Raw genomic sequence first — 18,040 nt, 5'->3', positions numbered from 1 at the left:
TGTCAAATATAGTATTTATTACTAGAATTTATTCGTTGATTATTTCCCACACTTTGAACTATTAATGTAGATAAATCTTCCGTTAATTTCAACTTTGGTCCACTATAAGTATATTAAAAATAACAATAATGCATTATTTTGAAATAGAAAGTCAACTTGATCTACAATTTGATTGTTGTCGTGTTCTATAATACTTAGGTTTAAATGGTATTTGAATAGTCCTCGCGGTTCATTTAACAAAAAAACTCAATATCTAAAAATTATTGACTTGGTTATAACAGATCAAGAAATAGAAAGAGTCACGAATTACGAGCTCTTTTGTTTTTTTATGAAAGTTTTGTTTTTCCAGTTAGGTGAATAATATGGAAGAAACAATGAGTGTTTTTTTATTGTTTGGTAATAAACACTAGGAAACATTTAGTTCGTCGACTCTGTGTCACTTTAGGTTAAGAAAATTAACCTATGGATTACAATAACGGGCGTTACTGAACCGCAGTATTCCTTTTGTATTTAATTTCATTTCGGTTTTTATTGCTTATGTTCGTTTCATACACGATGCACAGAAAACTCAATTGAATGATTTAAATTCAAATATACAGGATTATTAGTGACTTCCAACGAAATTAAACAATTAATTCTTGTGACGTGCAGTGAATAGTGTCTAATTAATTGGAAATTTTATAACGGCACTGTCCACAGTATTATCCAAACGCTTTAGTTGACAGTAAACTATATTGAGAAAAATGTTATTGAAATAACATAAGTTAGTATTTGATAAATCCGTAAAGGGCGTGAAATAAATATTTGACGAGCTGAAATAATCAATCCAGCATCAATTGTCGGATATATATTTTTTACCTGACATCTGAATAATAAATTTCCAGGATCAATGTTATTCTAGTTCTACATGTCACACGGCGTGATGTACAATTCGTAAAATTGATAGCAGCCGACTGCAATATGGATTTACGATGCAAGAATCACCTGAACAGAAAATTGTTTTATTAAGAGGATTATTTTCTACAAATCGTTGGAACATCATTGTACTTCATTAAATATACCTTACAATAGCCGTGCTTTGGTGACGACAATATTTTCACCAACGGGTGAAGAAAGGGGAAATTGCAATATCAGGCTTCGTCGACTTGGGATGCATTTTATACTTATTAAGGACATTTGAATAGGTAGGAGTCAGATATCTGCAATATATCCTAATGTATGGTGCAGTGTAGCGAATTAATACCCTGGACTATTTATATTTTCACTTGACACGATGACAGTCGTACAATACCGAACGATATGTTTTTCAGACCGAACAAAAGATTAGTTAACATCGTTTTAAATGTACATGATTTTTAAGCCACACGATACGATAATTATTTCATACAGCATTTATTAAACATTGAAACAAGGTGAAAAAGCCAGAATAAAAATGAAAAGTAGGAAAATGAAAGAAATGAAAAAATTAAAATTAAAGCATCATACTGGCAATGACAGAAATGGAAAATGTGAGTGTGGGTTAGAGAGTATATTGCCTGAACTGTTACCATGGTATTTGTTCGTCATAGTGCTGTGTATCAGGATTCATTATGTTCTTCAACCAAAAAACTGGTGGCTGCTTCATCCAGATGAAATATTCCAATCAGTTGAAGGTATGAATTACATTTATCACGTCATAATTTTACATCCCGTACAGTGGCATTGCATTTGGGTTCGTGCAAGTAGTTGTTTATGAAATGGTTTAAAACTATCAGACTAAGATACTAGAACGTCTTTAAGGGGTATACTAGTAGATAAGTTAAATGGCAAATCGAATTGTGCAAGTAAAATACAAACATGCAATATCTTTCATGGATTGACTAAACTATGGTTCGTCAATTGAAAAATCATTTATGTATTTCATTCAAGGTTTTTAAGTGGTAGGGTATTCTCACGGATGAAAAAAGAAAATAAAAAAAATAATAAGAGGGAGAATTCTCCTAGACAGAAAAAAACAACTTTTGTGGTTATATGACGGACTTATGTCCATTTGCACAATATTCCAGACCTTGCATTTCCTATCATAATTTCTTTGATGAAGGTCTGCTGCTAACAAGGAATCTATTGAACCAAAGGTTCCAAGTGGTAAGGTTGAAGTCATCACAGGTTACTAGTTCGGTGTTTTTGTTATACTTTTTTTATAATCCACAACGGTCACTGATAATGAATAGAGACTCTACTATTGTCATTAACTCTTAAGACTTGACTATAATTATGTTTGAAGTAATTTAGGCATATATTACATATAGTAGCATACTAACATAAGCTATTGTTATTGACGATATATAAATGACTCCAAAATTTTAAAGTAAATACAAGTCTTTTTATATGAATCCAAAAATCATGCATACAATGGACACATAAAGAACATACTTTAGTATAAAAATTTTAATATAAAAAAGGACTAAGTTCGTACTACATTCCTTCCTTTTAATTGATAAGTATCAAAGGTCGACCATACAATTCGAATTGAACAGCTCCTTTTCATTTAATGAGTTTATAGGTTTATGTACACAACAGGTCAATATTATTATTAAAACTGTCCACATATGTTGTCTGTATATTAAACTTTAAATACTCCAAAACTAAAAAGCATGAAATTGGTACACAAAAATTGTTATTGTTTACATAAAATTTTACTGAAGTGAAAACTTTTAATTTTAATTGTCTTCGGGTGATCAATATTATCTTAATGAAATCTGATACCCATTCGAATCAGTTTGTATTGTGGTTTTCGTCAGTCAAGTATGAATTTGTTTCATGTCGTCAGTTTAGTTCACAAATAATTGTTTAACGGTTTGGATAATACAAAAAAACAAAATGGTCATTGATTTCTAATTGTTTCTCTAATTTATTGATCTAAGAATTTCAAATAAAAAATGATTACAGGTTTTTTTCTTATTTGCATTTCTTTTTAAGGTATCTTCACTGAAATTATTAGTTTCATATTTCCAATGCTCATGTGAAACATTTTGGGTCGAGTTTTAGTTTCGTTTCAAATATTTTATATATCCACAAATTGTGTCTTTTGCATGTATTCCCAAAATAAATTAAATACAGATTGCATGTAATTCGCGTATATTTAGAAAACTGCATTCTTATTTGTAGTATTATTTCAGAGTTAACATATTCCATGATAATTATGATACTGCAAGCTCTTTTGAGAGTGTTCAGATTGGAGTAGGATATCCTGCTTATAGGCTCTTCCTTGTACTCATTCATTTTGCTGGTTTACAAAATGTTAGTCCTCTCGTAGGTAATCTGTACATGGGGATAGTGTACCCTTTGAATACCTCATTATTCATAAACGTTTTATTTTTAATTTTTATAAAAAAAAATTTGAAGCCAAAGCATTGACAAATGGATAAATGATTTAGAGCTTGACATTTTGAATGAACATCTGTCTGTTAGTGAATATAAAATAAGGGAATGTGGTATGATTGTCGATGAGACAATACTGGATGTTGCCTTCGAGATGTCTATTGGGGTTTTTTTCTCTTTCGGTTGCTGTCTATTTGACGTATATCCACACCCCTTTTATTAAAGTGATATTTGGAGTACAAACTGGTAACTATAACCGATAGTATTTTAAATAAACTCTCATCATTGAAATTTTGTACGCCAGACGCGCGTTTTGTCTACAAATACAAGACTTTAAGTGACGATCGAATAAAAAAAGTTAAAAAGGCTAAAAAAAAATACGAAGTTAAAGACAAGAACTGTGGGTTTACCATCGAAATCAAATCCTTGTACCATAAAAACCGTTTTAAAAAACTTAGGTGGCAAGCACGGCATTACTCTTAATATTTTATGTTTTAATTAAATGTTTACGACTGAATATACATCCTGAATACTTAATTCAATTTATATTTTTATGTTATCACAATAATGTAGTATAACATATCTTTACCATTACATTAAAATTTGCGATTAAATCCTTTGAATTTTTACTGTAGAAATAAACAACCATGACTAAAAAACGAGTATTGTCTTTCGAGAAGTCAATTCTATAAAAAGTTGTTTTCTTTTGTTTTTTAAATTGTAGAAATTTTGAATTATTCGTAGTCACAAATTATGAAATCAAAGTATTAATTTAAAGGTTTTTTTAAGTGGGGATTGTACGAATGACTTACCCTTATTCATAAAAAAAATAAGAAGATGTGGTACGATTGCCAATGAGACAACTAAAACGCCTGATGCGAGACAACTAAAACGCCTGATACGAGGGATGCATACAGCTATTTGCCAGAAATAAACACTAAATCCTACAAAAAATTATTATTCAAACGATTTTATTGCTTGGTAGTGAACTAAACTGATAACTATTAGTAATATTTCCTACATGTAAATTATCTTTACTGACGATTTTACTACGTTCCTAAATTGACTAGCAAATGAACACGTGGCGGGGTTAAACACGCTTTTTATCTCAACTCTTTCTCTGTTCAATCTCGAATGAAGTAAAATCAGTACACATAAATTCTATCTGATTGGCTGATTTATAAACACATCTGACAAAACTAGAGTTCTTTCCTTTAATAACACATGTATACATCATAATGGTTTGTTGGTCTTGAAATATGGGCAGTCAGGATTCTACTTCGTCAAAATTATCTCCGCATTACGCCAGTCCTTTTTTACAAGCGTAAAAATGGAAGCCATTGTAGGGATGACGCGCTGTCAATTTAGCTCTTGAAAACCGATAAATTTATCCACATAGCACCATTACGATCCTTATATGCCAGTTGTATTTTAAAAGACAAATGTATCTACTAGCTTACGAGCATCAGTTAATGTACTTGTCTGAATTCAGTCAACTTAAAACTATTGTCTGATCAGTTGTCAGGTGGAATTTTCGAAAATTCATATACATTTAAAAAAAATTCTAATTCAATATTTCGTGGAAGGGCAGACTAAAAATTTTCAGTGGTTGAAGACTATAAACCCTAGATATCACACACAAAAAATGAAGTTTTTTCGAAGATATGCATTTTTAAGATCCAACTTAAAAGTCTGTCGTCAAGTACTTTTAGTAAAAATTTGCTATTCAAACACACCTACTCTGTTTTTTGTGATTCATTAAAAAGGTATTTCACTTGACCCATATATTTCATTTTTTAAGTACTGTGAATTTTCGATGTTATAAAGTCAACATGTAGCCTTCATATATAAAAATGATAGAATCTGAAGCGAGATGATGTATCAAATACTTTTGCTTTTTACGTTTTCAAGACAAAATATTCAACTCAAACACGCCCTCACATAAAAAGGTGCACTCGATTTTCTCTATTCGATGCAATTGTTACCCATTTTTTGGAATTATTTCTTGAGTCACATAATGGAAGGGCAGAAACGAAAATTAAGGAACAAATAGATTAATATGTTCTTCGTCCGTGGTATTATTTTTTTTTAAATCGGAGGTTATGCATTTTTTAGATCCAACTGAATTGACACCCATGTCGTCGACTTGATATCTTATTGTTCTGCTTAATTATGTAATAGATAAATTGAAAACTTATGCAAATGGTGTTTTTATAATAAAATACTTCGTAATTTAGCCGAAAACTGTCATTTTATTTGTTTCTTTTAACTTTTAAAATTTTTGTTACTATAGTAAACATTACAGTAAGCATTTATCGCCTTCTCTAACAAAGAGCTTCGATTCTTTTGTTCTATTTCAACTGGGTTTCCGCCTGTGGGTATTTAATTATATGATATATTGACTACAAACGTTTTGGATAAATCGGTCAACCGACCCGGAGAAATATATTTCTGTAGCCGTAAAAATATATCAATTTTAAACAATATATTTATATAATCCGATTTTCAAAACATTGACTCGAACTTTAACATACTCCGACATAGCTCTTTGCGCTTAACATTATCGATTGATTGTTGTCTGCTGAACGTGAAGTTGTAATTATTTCATGCGTATTCAGAACGAGAAACCATTATAAATTAGTACAAATCGAATACCGACTAGTATTGAAGGGAGGGGAATTAGGACTGCCACTGGTAATGAGTGTTTGTTGAAAAGGGGGCAGAAATATAGCACTGTAGCCGGTCACGTACGGACCCTTCAAATAGTCATTGCAAGCTTTTTTTTCTAACTTGCAGAGAGCGTGACACTCTTTCTCTACACAACACATCTTGGCTGCGTATTTTATACATCCCGTACTGCAAAGGATTTTAATGCTGGAAAGGGAATATTCTAGATGGCAATATTTCTATAATCAAGTCATTTCTTGGGGTTAAATTTTTTTTACTGAATTGTGTGAAATGATTTGATTGTTGTTTTTATATGTAATAAAATTTGGGAAATTAATAATTTTTAAATATTATTTAGTGCACGTCGATAATCTTTTCCACAAAAATAATATATTGCTTTACTACAGAAGCGTTAATTTATATTTGTGTTACTAGTATTAAAAGGAGATGTATTGTATCTTTAATGATACAACAGAACTTAATATATTAAATCAAAAAAGACTATTCAAGTTAAAATAAGGTCTTAGGCCATACCATATGTCAACCGTTTGGGTTCAAACATGGTTGTGAATAAATATAACAGACATTATGAAATATCTGTCACCAACACCAGATTTCCTATAAAATGATGATATAACTTAAGCCAACCACCGACGGGGTTCCTGGTGTAGGACATTTGGCAGCATTAAAACAACATGTTAGCATTCACCCCCCCCCCCCCCCCCTCTTTTTAAAACTCGATCAATTGAATAACAAAATCATCACGAGGCAAAAATCAACCAAGAGATAACAAAAAGTCATAGTATCATAAATCAATTTGGGTCACCAAAATGTATACATTCGTATTTTGCCAAAGCCAGACCCAAACAGATATTGGACTCACATCAACATCATTGTTAAAACACCTTATGGATAAAAATGTCATTTATGAAAAAGTTACTGATCCAGTACTTCGATGTCCACAAGTGAGATATCAGGTGATAAATATTAATTTTGTCTCATAAAAGAAGTTTACTGTGGGCCTTTAAAGTCTTCGAATTTGAGGAAAAATCGCAAAAACTGTCTTTATTGCATTTTTTTTAGATCCTTGAATTAGTTGTTGGATAGTAATGAAGTTGCAATATTTGAGCCTTTTCGAATTGTATATGGGCCTGGTCATGCCTCCGCCTCTGTAGAATTATTAATGTATGCTTTCATCATTTGCCTTTTTGCTTGAGCTTGAAGTAATGATATGTGTTGCAACAAAATGGTGCAACCTGGCTGTTGTCGATTCAAGTGGATATTTCATCTGCAATTGAATTGAGATATGCACGAAGTTTATAACGCCAAGTTGTTTATGTATCAATTTTATTAAAGAAACAAAATTAAAATCAATTATTGTGTTTTTATTTATCAAAAATCATGTGTTATTTAAATTTTTCTACCTAAAAATTAAATTGTTAGGTAACAATGGGTTATTTGTGCAGTCTCTCAGTTGATGAATGCATTATGTTATTTATTGAATTCATTACACTTGGGCCTTTATTTGATCATACAATTCAAAATATAATTTAGACTTTAAATTGAATTGTATAAAGAAAATTGATATCAACTAAATTGTCACGAAATGAGAAAAAAACTATATTGAAGGCACGCTTTGTAGTAAAGATTAAAAGGCTGAACACTTAGCAGTTTATCATGTATTCTTGATCTTTATCTGCCCTTTATGTCGTAGTCAACAAAATTGCATACGCTTAAAACATATATGAAAAAAAAATCTTACAAAAAAAGACAAATGAAAAAAAATATAAAACAAGTAAGAGGTGTTCATTCATAATTGATAATTTCTATATGTCTTTTTATAATAAACATGATAAAATAATAATTTCGGGGCCTTTTTTAGCTGACTATGCTGTGTGGGTATTATTCATTATTGAAGGCCGCCGTACGGTGACCTATTTTGGTAAACTTCTATGTCATTTTGGTCTCTTGTGGAGAGTTGTCTCATTGGCAATCATACCACGTCTTCTTATTTTTATATGAAACGAAGAATGTGAATTAACTATCTATAAGAACAACTTGAGGATTACCTCTTTTGCCATTAACAACAATATTGATTTTACATCACATTGCATTGAGGTTTCTTGTTTTCCAATTTATTCTCCATATAAAATATTATATGTGCCTTTTAAGCAAAAAAGGACTTTTTTAAGCAAACCGTGTCTGCAACATACGTTTCTGTCTTTTGACAGTAAGAATATAGTTCCCTAAAAAGGGGATGTAAGATGTGTCAACCCTTCATTTCCATAAAACTTATCCCAGTTGTACAGCATTTGAATGTTGTTCTGATTACAATGCGTGACCTCTAGATGTCCTTCGGCTGTTTGTGTCGTTGGGTTTCTGTCCAATTGACGCGTACCCCACATCTCCTTCTATTCATCTTTTAAAAAGTAAAATCACAAAAATAACGAACTCCGAGGAAAATTCAAAACGGAAAGTATCTAATCAAATGGCAAAATCAAAAGCTCAAACACATAAGTTGTATCTAGACCATAATGGTAAAAGGTACTGCCTTTCCCTTTATAGAATCGTGCTAAAGGAAATAAGGTATCATTATCAGGCCTTACAGAATGGCAACAGCTGTTAATGAAATGCTACGTCTACTTTACCATCCCGTGTCTTTTTCGTAGATTTCGAAGAACAGTAGGCCACTAACGGATGCATAAATACCTGTGTCACCTTAGTTGTTGGTTAAAATTCCATCACTTCCGATGCATTTTCTCAAAGTTAAGAATTGATACATTTGAAACAGTTTTTTTTCTTTCAATACACAACTTTAGTAATTGCAGCTCTGCTTTAAGCAACCAAATATCGATCAATTAAATAGCAATATTATTATCAGTCAATTAAACAGCTATCTTATCATCAGTGAAGGTGATACTTCTGTTACAATAATAGGATAAATGATTGATGACGTTATGGCTTTTGCCTATTTGAACATTGCTGACTCGGATGTTTCGTCTTTTTAATATCGGTATCGAAAAATATCTATATTATACATGTTATAGTTGTAAAAGCGGAACAATTTATAAATCTAGAACCATATAAAACAAACAAGATGGCTGTAATTGGCGGAATTGTATATAATTTGAACTTTATCTCTTACAGCGAAATCTTCACTATGAGTTATAAGTATAACAAAGAAAATAAACTATTATTTACAGCAGCATTAAAGTCATGTAGGTGCACTAGTACATTGGAAGTTTTTAAAACGTTTGTTTTTAAACGAATTTTGTAAGTTGTTAGTAGGACTGTTTGACAGATCCATGCAGGAGACAACAATCCCAAAACACAAGTTGATAAAAACAAAAAAACATCGTAAGGTCAACCCTTCTTCAATTAATCAAGGACACGCCCCAAGTTATATCATACGGTGTAATAACATTAGGCTAACGGTACCAATGTTAAATGTCTTGTCTCAGACCCATCCAAAAAAGACCGCGAAAACTTATTAAAATGTCAACACTGGATTCTTAAAAATCATGTAAACATGAATCTCAAGGGGAGAAATAGTTGTATGCTCGTACTTTTTGTTATGCAAACCTTGTGTTGACTTTTTAAGTCTTTTTGTATTTGCTGTTGGGTCGCCGTATCGTTAACTTATATGATAGCCCATATATTCATATCGATACAACAATAACATCATTTTCACGTCTTAGGTTCACGAACATAAATTTGCAATGGTGATTAACTAGTTCTGTGTTGATAAAAAAAAGAGGATTGTACGGTGAATGAATGAGTAAGCAATTTAAAGACAAAGATATTACACAAGAAATATAGATGTCAAAGGGATTGTCTTAGCTATATATATCAATATACTAGGCTCTAAATCGGCCCAGTTATGAATGAGTTGTGAAAAAAATTTAACAAAGATTTGTCAAAAATCAACCTTTAGTATCAATTTCATTGAAGAAAAAGTATAGCTATAACTAAATAACTATATAATAAATGTTTATTTAACAGTTTGATTATTTGCAGTTGCTTTTTCTGAGGTGTACGGAAATGGATTTAGAACCTATGAGTATAGTCCACCCACAATAAATGTTACGACACCGGTTGAAGAACAGGAAATGAACCAGGGAATGTACAGTTTGAGGTCTTTTCTCTACCCACAATTCTTTGCTGTAATATTTGCCGTCTGCAAGTTCGTTGGAATACGTTTGAATTGTTACTTGGTAAATATAACTATTGATTGTTCAAATTCAAGTATTGGTATAACGGGTAGATGTGAATGAGACGCATAATTGAATACAGTTTTGCAAAAATAGACAAGTTTTTAGAGTAAATTATTTGGAGTTTTAGCCAGTTCCAAACAAGCTTAAGCGATGTATTCTAAACGTTTATTCATCTCATGTACCCGCTTATTTTAACAGGAACCAGTTTGGTTATTCCTTCAACTGGCATGAGCAACATTTAGGGATCTACAGTTTAACCTGCAATTTATCTTATGCATGCAATGTTCGTTGTTACAAATGAAATTTTTATGAGTTTTTGATGATTCGTGTGTTCTGAAAGGGAATTTATGTATATTATTGTATACAACAGAGGACATACAAGGTCATCAATAATATTCAGTTTGATCATTATTTATCAAATAATTGAAAATCAGAAATATTCTTACTCTTAAATTGAGAGGACAAATGTATTGAAGGACTTTATTGCAATAAAAGAGTGGTCAAAAATCAGTTCGTTGGTTTTCTCTTTTGACTGGTTTCACATTTTGCCTTTTATAGCTTTCTTTATGGTATGTGTTTTGCTCACAGTACGATAACCTTATAATTGCGTATATCCACGTCATTTCTTTATTTCATATAATTTTCCTTTATTTTTCCTTTAATTGTCATTGTGACTTGTATATGTATCAATTAAGTGCATTCTTCGTATTTTTTTTCCAGGTTGGACGTATTTGTCAGTCTGTAGTAACGTCATTTACTCCAGTGGCTGTGTTCAGATTCTGTAGGACTTTATTTAGGTGTAGAGGAACTGCGTCTCTAGCTGCAATATTAACTTCATTTTCATTACACATATCGGTCCTTGGAACACATACATTGGTCAATAGTTTTATTTCTCCATTCTTATTTCTTTCATTAGACATCATTTTGCAATGTGTATTAAAACCTCCGGACATTTCAGATTTTGCAAACGACAAAAGTTTAAACAATAACAGTTTTTCTAGGTATAATCATACAGAAAATAGAAGCGCTTCAATACAATGTACCATGCGCGATATTAATAGTAATTCAAAGACTCCGAAAAATTCATTGCATGGTGCAGCACTTCAAGAGCAAAAGCATTCAACAGAAGATGGTAGCATAATTAAAGAAGCGAAAACAATGAAAAGCAAACTGAAAAAGAACCATCTAGCAACCAGACACTTTACATTGGACATAAATGTAATTTTATTAAGTTTATCGGGTTTTGTTTGTGCAATAATTTGTTACATGAGGCCTGACACTATCATTTTCCTAATTGAAATAGGCGTCTCTTTTCTGTTTACATATCGAAATAATGTATCAGTGAAAAAAGTCGTATATTTAACTGGTACCGTTGGATCCGGTTTTGCAACGGGTTTAACAATAGGGGGTTTACTTGACTGGTTCACGTATGGTGTGATGTTTATTTCGCCAGCTCAGTGGTTGAAGTTAAATGTAGCCTCACATGTCCCTGCTGTATTGTATGGAACAAATAGTCCATATCAGTACATTTTAGACATTTTTGCCAGCTGTACGTCTGAGCTTTGCTTTAACATTTTCTGTCTCGCCGCTTTATTAATTATGATGACTCAAACTAAGTATATTGACTCAGGGGATCAAAAGTCAAGTTCTAGTCTATTAGTAACTCTATCATTTATGCTTATTATATATTCAGTAATCGCGCATAAGGAAATAAGATTTGTTCATAACGTTTTAATCATTGTTGAAATTTTAGCAGCGTACGCAATTCACGGGGCTTTGCAATTTATAAAAAGTTTGTTTAAATTTACCAAAGATAAAATCAGAATCGTTGTGATGGTCTTCACGATAACCGTAGGTCTAAATACTTACATGAATTTTCCTGCATATCGCGAAGAAATCATTCTGCCATGGAAAACGGTAATACCGAGCGATTCTTCAGATATCAATCAGTGCTTGTTCTTTATTAGTGAACAAAACAACGTAACAGGAGTATTTGTAGACAATTCCATTTACACGATTGCGGGATTTACCATTTTGAAACACGACGTGCCATTGCTTACTTTAATTCACCATGAATACCACGAATATAGGAGTGGAGGGTATATACCACGAACTGATCTCAGTTATACGACACCGCGAAACTTGCATGTCATAAACCGATACTCTGATATCATCGATGTGACAAATATTCACTATTTATCGAAACGTTTACTGGAAAGTCAGGAATATAATTATGTTGTTGTCCCAAACAAGAGAGTGCCGTCTTTTCGTCAACTTGGTTTTAATAAAGCTCCATTTAGCGCAGGGAGATATTCCGTCCTACAGAGATTATTGACACAGATCGAATCTACAAAATTGTCAATCGCTGGTAAAAATATGCCACTTGGTAAAAACTCTACCATTATGGAATATGAAGCTAGTTGGTTGTACACAGCAGGACTATATTCGAAGGCTATAGAACGTTTAGAAAATGCTATAGAACTAAACAATTCAAGGGTACGCCCATTTCAATTACTTGCGTCATCTTATGCAAATAAGGCTGACTTAGCAAGCGCAAAGGCGACAGAAGACAAATGCATTCTAGGCCATGGTCGAACTGCATGTCGGAAACCCCAACCAAGAATAGTGATTCACGACGACTATAAACAGTACAGTTTTAATTAAAATACGATAAAACAATACATACGGTTCTTAAAGAGTGTTCGTAAATGATAATTAAACAACAGTTACCTAAATTATCATTTTCCAAAAGATAATATTCATTAAATGTCCGATGCGTCTGAAGTGAATGAATACATTCACCTGCTATATAAAAAGTTAGAAATATAACTAGCGAATATACTTCAGTGTCATCTCACGAAACCGTCGTTCAATATCCACAATCAGCATCGCAGAATGCATTTGAATACTATACATGATATTTTAGTGGCGTTAGTAAACTTTCGTATTAATTCGTTTTATGTGTGCGCAGTATTTATACAAGGCTGGTGAAGGGAAATGTTGTGCCATTAAACGGTTTGCTTTCATCGTTTAAAAAGGAAAATACAAATTATATATTTTATATTACATTCATCAGGTTTTTTCACTTTTGTTTTTTTTTCCTTTTTATCAATTTTATACTAGTTTATATGTGATATCTTTTTACAATAACTTATACTTGGCAAGGACGGATTTTTTTAATTTTTAATTGTCGCAATTCGTCATACGATGTCAGCTTTAAATGTTTAGGCAATCAAAATGCTAATATTTAAATTATTTAATGTTATTTATATTTTTATATATTGTTACGTTTTGAGTGACAAAAAAATGAAACACATATTGTTTTTGTTGTTGTTGTTATTGATTATATTCAATAAATTAATCATATTTCATTAACATAAAAAGGAAAATAACAAAAATACCAAACGCTAAGGAAAATTCAAAACGGAAAGTCCTTCATCAAATGGCAAAATCAAAAGCTCAAACACATCAAACGAATGGAAAACAGCTGTCATATTCCTAACTTGGTACAGGCATTTCCTTATGTAGAAAATGGTGGTTTAAACCTGGTTTTATAGCTAGCCAATAATGCAGAATAATCACAGAGTCTTCGTAGATAGGAAGAGCATGATACGATCTAATGTAAACAAAATATTGTTGGTTTAAAATTCAAAACTGACATTCTTTTGATTTTTGAGTTTACAATATCGAAGTTTCGAACATGAAGATATCAAAATCAGTAATTTACCTGAACATGCATGGCATATTTCCCACTGGACGTTAAGCAAGCAAAGATAAAACAATCAATCGAATAATTAATTCCTGCGCGTTAAGTCTACCAGATGTGAATCACCCCTGACCTGCACAGTGGGGAATACTTGGATGGTAAATGGGTGTATATACAAGTTGCTTCCAAGACAAAAGATTACATTCAATTAAAAGATTCCAAAACACATAACGCACAGATAAATTTGCTCTTTCCGAAGGGAAATAACTCGCACAAATGGATCTTTTTTACAAAGTCAATTATTTTACGGAATTGGCAAATGCCTATCAAGTAATGTTCAGTCTATTTATTGTGCGTTACAAGAACGAATGAATGTACAACAGTACAAATATCTGAACAGTTCTAAATTATCTACCAAAGGAAAGATCAATAAATTAAAACAAATATGAAACTAGTTTCAGAATTTCACCATGAAGCTCAGTACATTTAAGTAAATCCAATACTAGCATGCTTTAATTTCGACAAGTTTTCAGGAAGTAAATGTTATGTTGTTTGATTGTGCATAGAACATGCAAATTATATAAGTTGCTCTTGGATTGCCAATATTGCAAAACGTATCTAATGCACAAGGGAAATTTGAAAATTGATGAAGTATTTACTTTCAATGATTGTTGGAAATTTCACAAATTATGAAGCATTCACAAATGACAGATACCAAAGAAGTCTATACTTTGATGTCATGCTTTATATTGTGTTATTGTCAAGTTACTGCTCCAATATTCAGTTGTTCCTTAACAAATCATTCCGATGAAATTTGCAAAATTTTTCATAGAATAATACATGTCATGCATGCTTCGTTGATAGACCTTTATCCATCCAACAGTCCAACAGGCTTAAAAAATAAAAAGATTAGTCTACGTTTTGATATCTCGAATTCAAAAATTGATCTATGGAATTTACATCTTCAGATGTTCAAGTGCAACATTCATTGCAATGTTTAATGTATAATTTATTTTCGAAAGTCATGTTATAATTTTAACTTTCAATCTGACAAACATTCCTCGTAATGACAAAACGAATAAAAACAAATACCAAAGGCCCATAAGAAACCACTTGTCGAAATAGAAAGACACAAAGACCAACAGAAAACCGACGAAAACAATACAGTGCAACAAAACACTATACAGAAAACCTAAAGATTGAGCAACATGAGCACCGGCTGAGACCAGTTTTAAACTCAGGTGCTCAGAATGGACTAGCAATTCCTTCACCACAAGCGGGATTCGTCCTGTTATACCTCTGAATAATTATAGCATGTATTGAACGCGCTGTTCAAACGGTTGACTGTGGTATATATATAGAAATATTGCATCCCTGGACTTCTCCCACCGAGCAGTAAAACCCTGGCTGAAGTTGGGAATCCGTTTTACTCTGTGGGATGTATAAATACACAGTCACGGCCGGTCATAATGGACTGATGTACACTTCGTGTAATGTGGGTGCCACGCTCTGCACGTTAAAAAAATCCCTTTCAACAATTTTTAAATGGGTCCGTAAGAGGCAGGCAAAAGTACAGGCCTTTTCCAACATATCCTCATTAACCAGGGGCAGTTCAGAAACTACCTACTGAACCATTGAATAATTCTCGTTCTGAATATACTTGAATTAATACCCACTGACGATCAGCAAACAATAAATCAATCGTGTATTGAAAGCATAAGAAAATACAATTTTATGCAAAATGCAAATTGATTTTGTTTAAATGTAGGCAGTAGAGGGAAGATTTTAATTAATTATGAGAGTCTGGATGAAGTTCACTGGAAAATATAGAATAGAGAAAAATGGCAAACAGTTAAGGAATAAAGAATAATGGGTGCTAAGATATAAAGAAATAGAGGATAATAGGCCAAAGAAATAATGAGCAGAGAAAACTGGCCTAAAAAATTAAGAATGCATAAATGAAAACACGCCCAACCTGACCCACGGTTACGCTTGTGTCATATGATATTTTTCTTGCATTTGTAAATAGATGACAATATTGATAAATTATAACTAATATTTTAATTCTCATGGGAAAATCGTGTCAAACTTTAACTTTTAAGACCAATTTATTTTCAACGTATAATATAAATTTCCCAAATGATCAATCATTTAAATCAGAGACCATTAATTCTCCAAATATGATTACACGATTTTCCTTTAAAATGACAGGTAAATTGTGTCGTATTTTGAAAAAGCACAAATTTTAGTTATAGCGTGCAGTAATTAAATTAATGATTATTGTTACGAATGGATGATAAAAATTCGTTCTATAATACAGGATCATACAGACCCAATAAAGTTTTTTTTATACCTGTATCTCAGATTACCTCGAAGTCTTGCCACTACCAAAAGAAACTGATAACTTGATTCAATTGTACATGTCTTCAACAAGTTACTGGTTAAATTGTTTATTACAGTTCGGAAAAGACTGACTTCGCCTCTGGTTTCTAGTGGAGATCGTCCTACTCTATTCTGATGTGTAATGCTTTGTAGACAATTAGCTGCTGTTTCATCTTTTGCTCTCTTTTCGTCAGCGTATTTTACCGATCCTTTGATTTTCGTTGATTGGTTCGTAAAAGATGCACACTGGACATAACATTAAAATTGCCGACAATTTCTTTTGAAAAAAGACTCCGAATTGAGGAAGTAAAGAGTTGCATTTATTTAAATATGGTACGCAAGACGCACTAATATGCTTAGTGCCAAAAGTTCAGAAGTCTAATTATGCACACAGAGGTTTAAAAGCACATGTTGTTATAAAAACAGGCAATTTTGTTAAATATAGAACATCAATTATAGGGAAACCAGGATAGAACCTAAAATCTTATTCGAAATCTATTGTTTAAATCACGGTGCACTCAGACTAAAAAATAGTCACATTACCAGCAGTGAATTATCTGTATTGAAATCGTATACGTTTGTGTATATCTAAAAAGATTATATAATATGTGCATATATGTAGGAGATATATGAGAAATGTTCTAAAGATAGGATTTGACGTATCACTTCATGGTCATAAGGCATGTACGAAACCATGCTTGTTAAAAAAAATTAACAGACTTCCCTTGATAAGCAATGCAATAAAAGATGTATTTATACTTTAAAAAAAAAGTTTAATTGGCGAAAAATATATAACTACCATAATTTTGCTATTATGACATATTTTGTTTCTATTTGAAAGAATAACAGATGTCGTACTTAAGTATTTATTCGATATTGAAAATCACACTTTATAAATTGGTGCATCCGATGCGCTTTTCTGGATTTATTTTTGCTACGATCGCTTAAACTAAAAAAAAATGAGTGCCAAGGATTTGTATCAACTGCATTCTTGGAAATAGTTCCATATGGAACTCCGACTGATTAAACTGCTAAATGTCATTGTTTTCAATTAGTATGGTGGGTTCGTGTAATGACACGTAAGCCCTGTCCATGTAAAACTTATTTTGTGAACAAAAGTTTGACATTTTACATCTTTGAAATACAAACTAATCAACTATTTGGCATGAGTCCAATCTTATATTCAAAAGTTAATTTACAACTTCAAGTGTCAACAAAATTATCGCATTGGTACTTTAAGTTAATGTTCAAAAATTTATTAATTTTTTTTAAAACTTGTTCAAGCCTAAATGTGAACAAGGCCTCAGTCTTGTCAAGGAGTTCAGAATATAACTTCCTCTAGTTTACGAATAATTTGTTATTTTAACTATTTTATGTTACATTTTCATTTTACATGCCCTTATTCGTGACCGTCAAAACGAAGCCTATTCCCTGTAAGTTCATTTAACTAATGATGATGAAACTGAAACCCGAATAAAAGTATCCGAAAATAAAAAAATAAAATACTTCTGAAAAAAATAGAAAACTATCCTTTTCTCTTAAAATTACCACAAAACCCCACAAAAACTAAAACTGACGTTGATTTATGATTATGCAATCGCAGCACTCCATATCTTTTTTGAAATATACTTGTACATTTTTACTTAAATTTCAGAATCTGTTTTTTTTTTTCTATGCAAAGATGCAACTGATGTTACATACAACACATACA

The 18,040-nt window shown here is 31.9% G+C and overlaps 1 protein-coding gene across 1 annotated transcript; it reads left to right on the top strand.

Moving 5' to 3' along the window:
- The first annotated feature begins 529 nt into the window (after positions 1–529).
- On the top strand, positions 530–13,566 carry LOC127711002 (uncharacterized). The gene is made up of 3 exons (XM_052216941.1): positions 530–1,652; positions 10,045–10,241; positions 10,962–13,566. Exons 1-3 carry the CDS (start codon positions 1,433–1,435, stop codon positions 12,903–12,905), a joined length of 2,361 nt encoding a protein of 786 aa, XP_052072901.1. The 5' UTR covers positions 530–1,432; the 3' UTR covers positions 12,906–13,566.
- Positions 13,567–18,040: the final 4,474 nt, after the last annotated feature.

Source organism: Mytilus californianus, unplaced genomic scaffold, assembly GCF_021869535.1.
Source record: "Mytilus californianus isolate M0D057914Y unplaced genomic scaffold, xbMytCali1.0.p SCAF_8, whole genome shotgun sequence".
NCBI classification, from domain to species: domain Eukaryota; kingdom Metazoa; phylum Mollusca; class Bivalvia; order Mytilida; family Mytilidae; genus Mytilus; species Mytilus californianus.
Note: the sequence above shows the minus strand (reverse complement) of the source record. Positions and strands in the feature narration are given on the sequence as shown.

Excerpts from the sequence above, each read along its gene's own strand:
- LOC127711002 (XM_052216941.1), top strand. The coding sequence starts at position 1,433 with ATGAAAAGTAGGAAAATGAAAGAAATGAAAAAATTAAAATTAAAGCAT. Across the intron at positions 1,653-10,044 it reads AATATTCCAATCAGTTGAAG|TTGCTTTTTCTGAGGTGTAC; the intron begins GTATGAATTACA and ends GATTATTTGCAG. Across the intron at positions 10,242-10,961 it reads TACGTTTGAATTGTTACTTG|GTTGGACGTATTTGTCAGTC; the intron begins GTAAATATAACT and ends TTTTTTTTCCAG.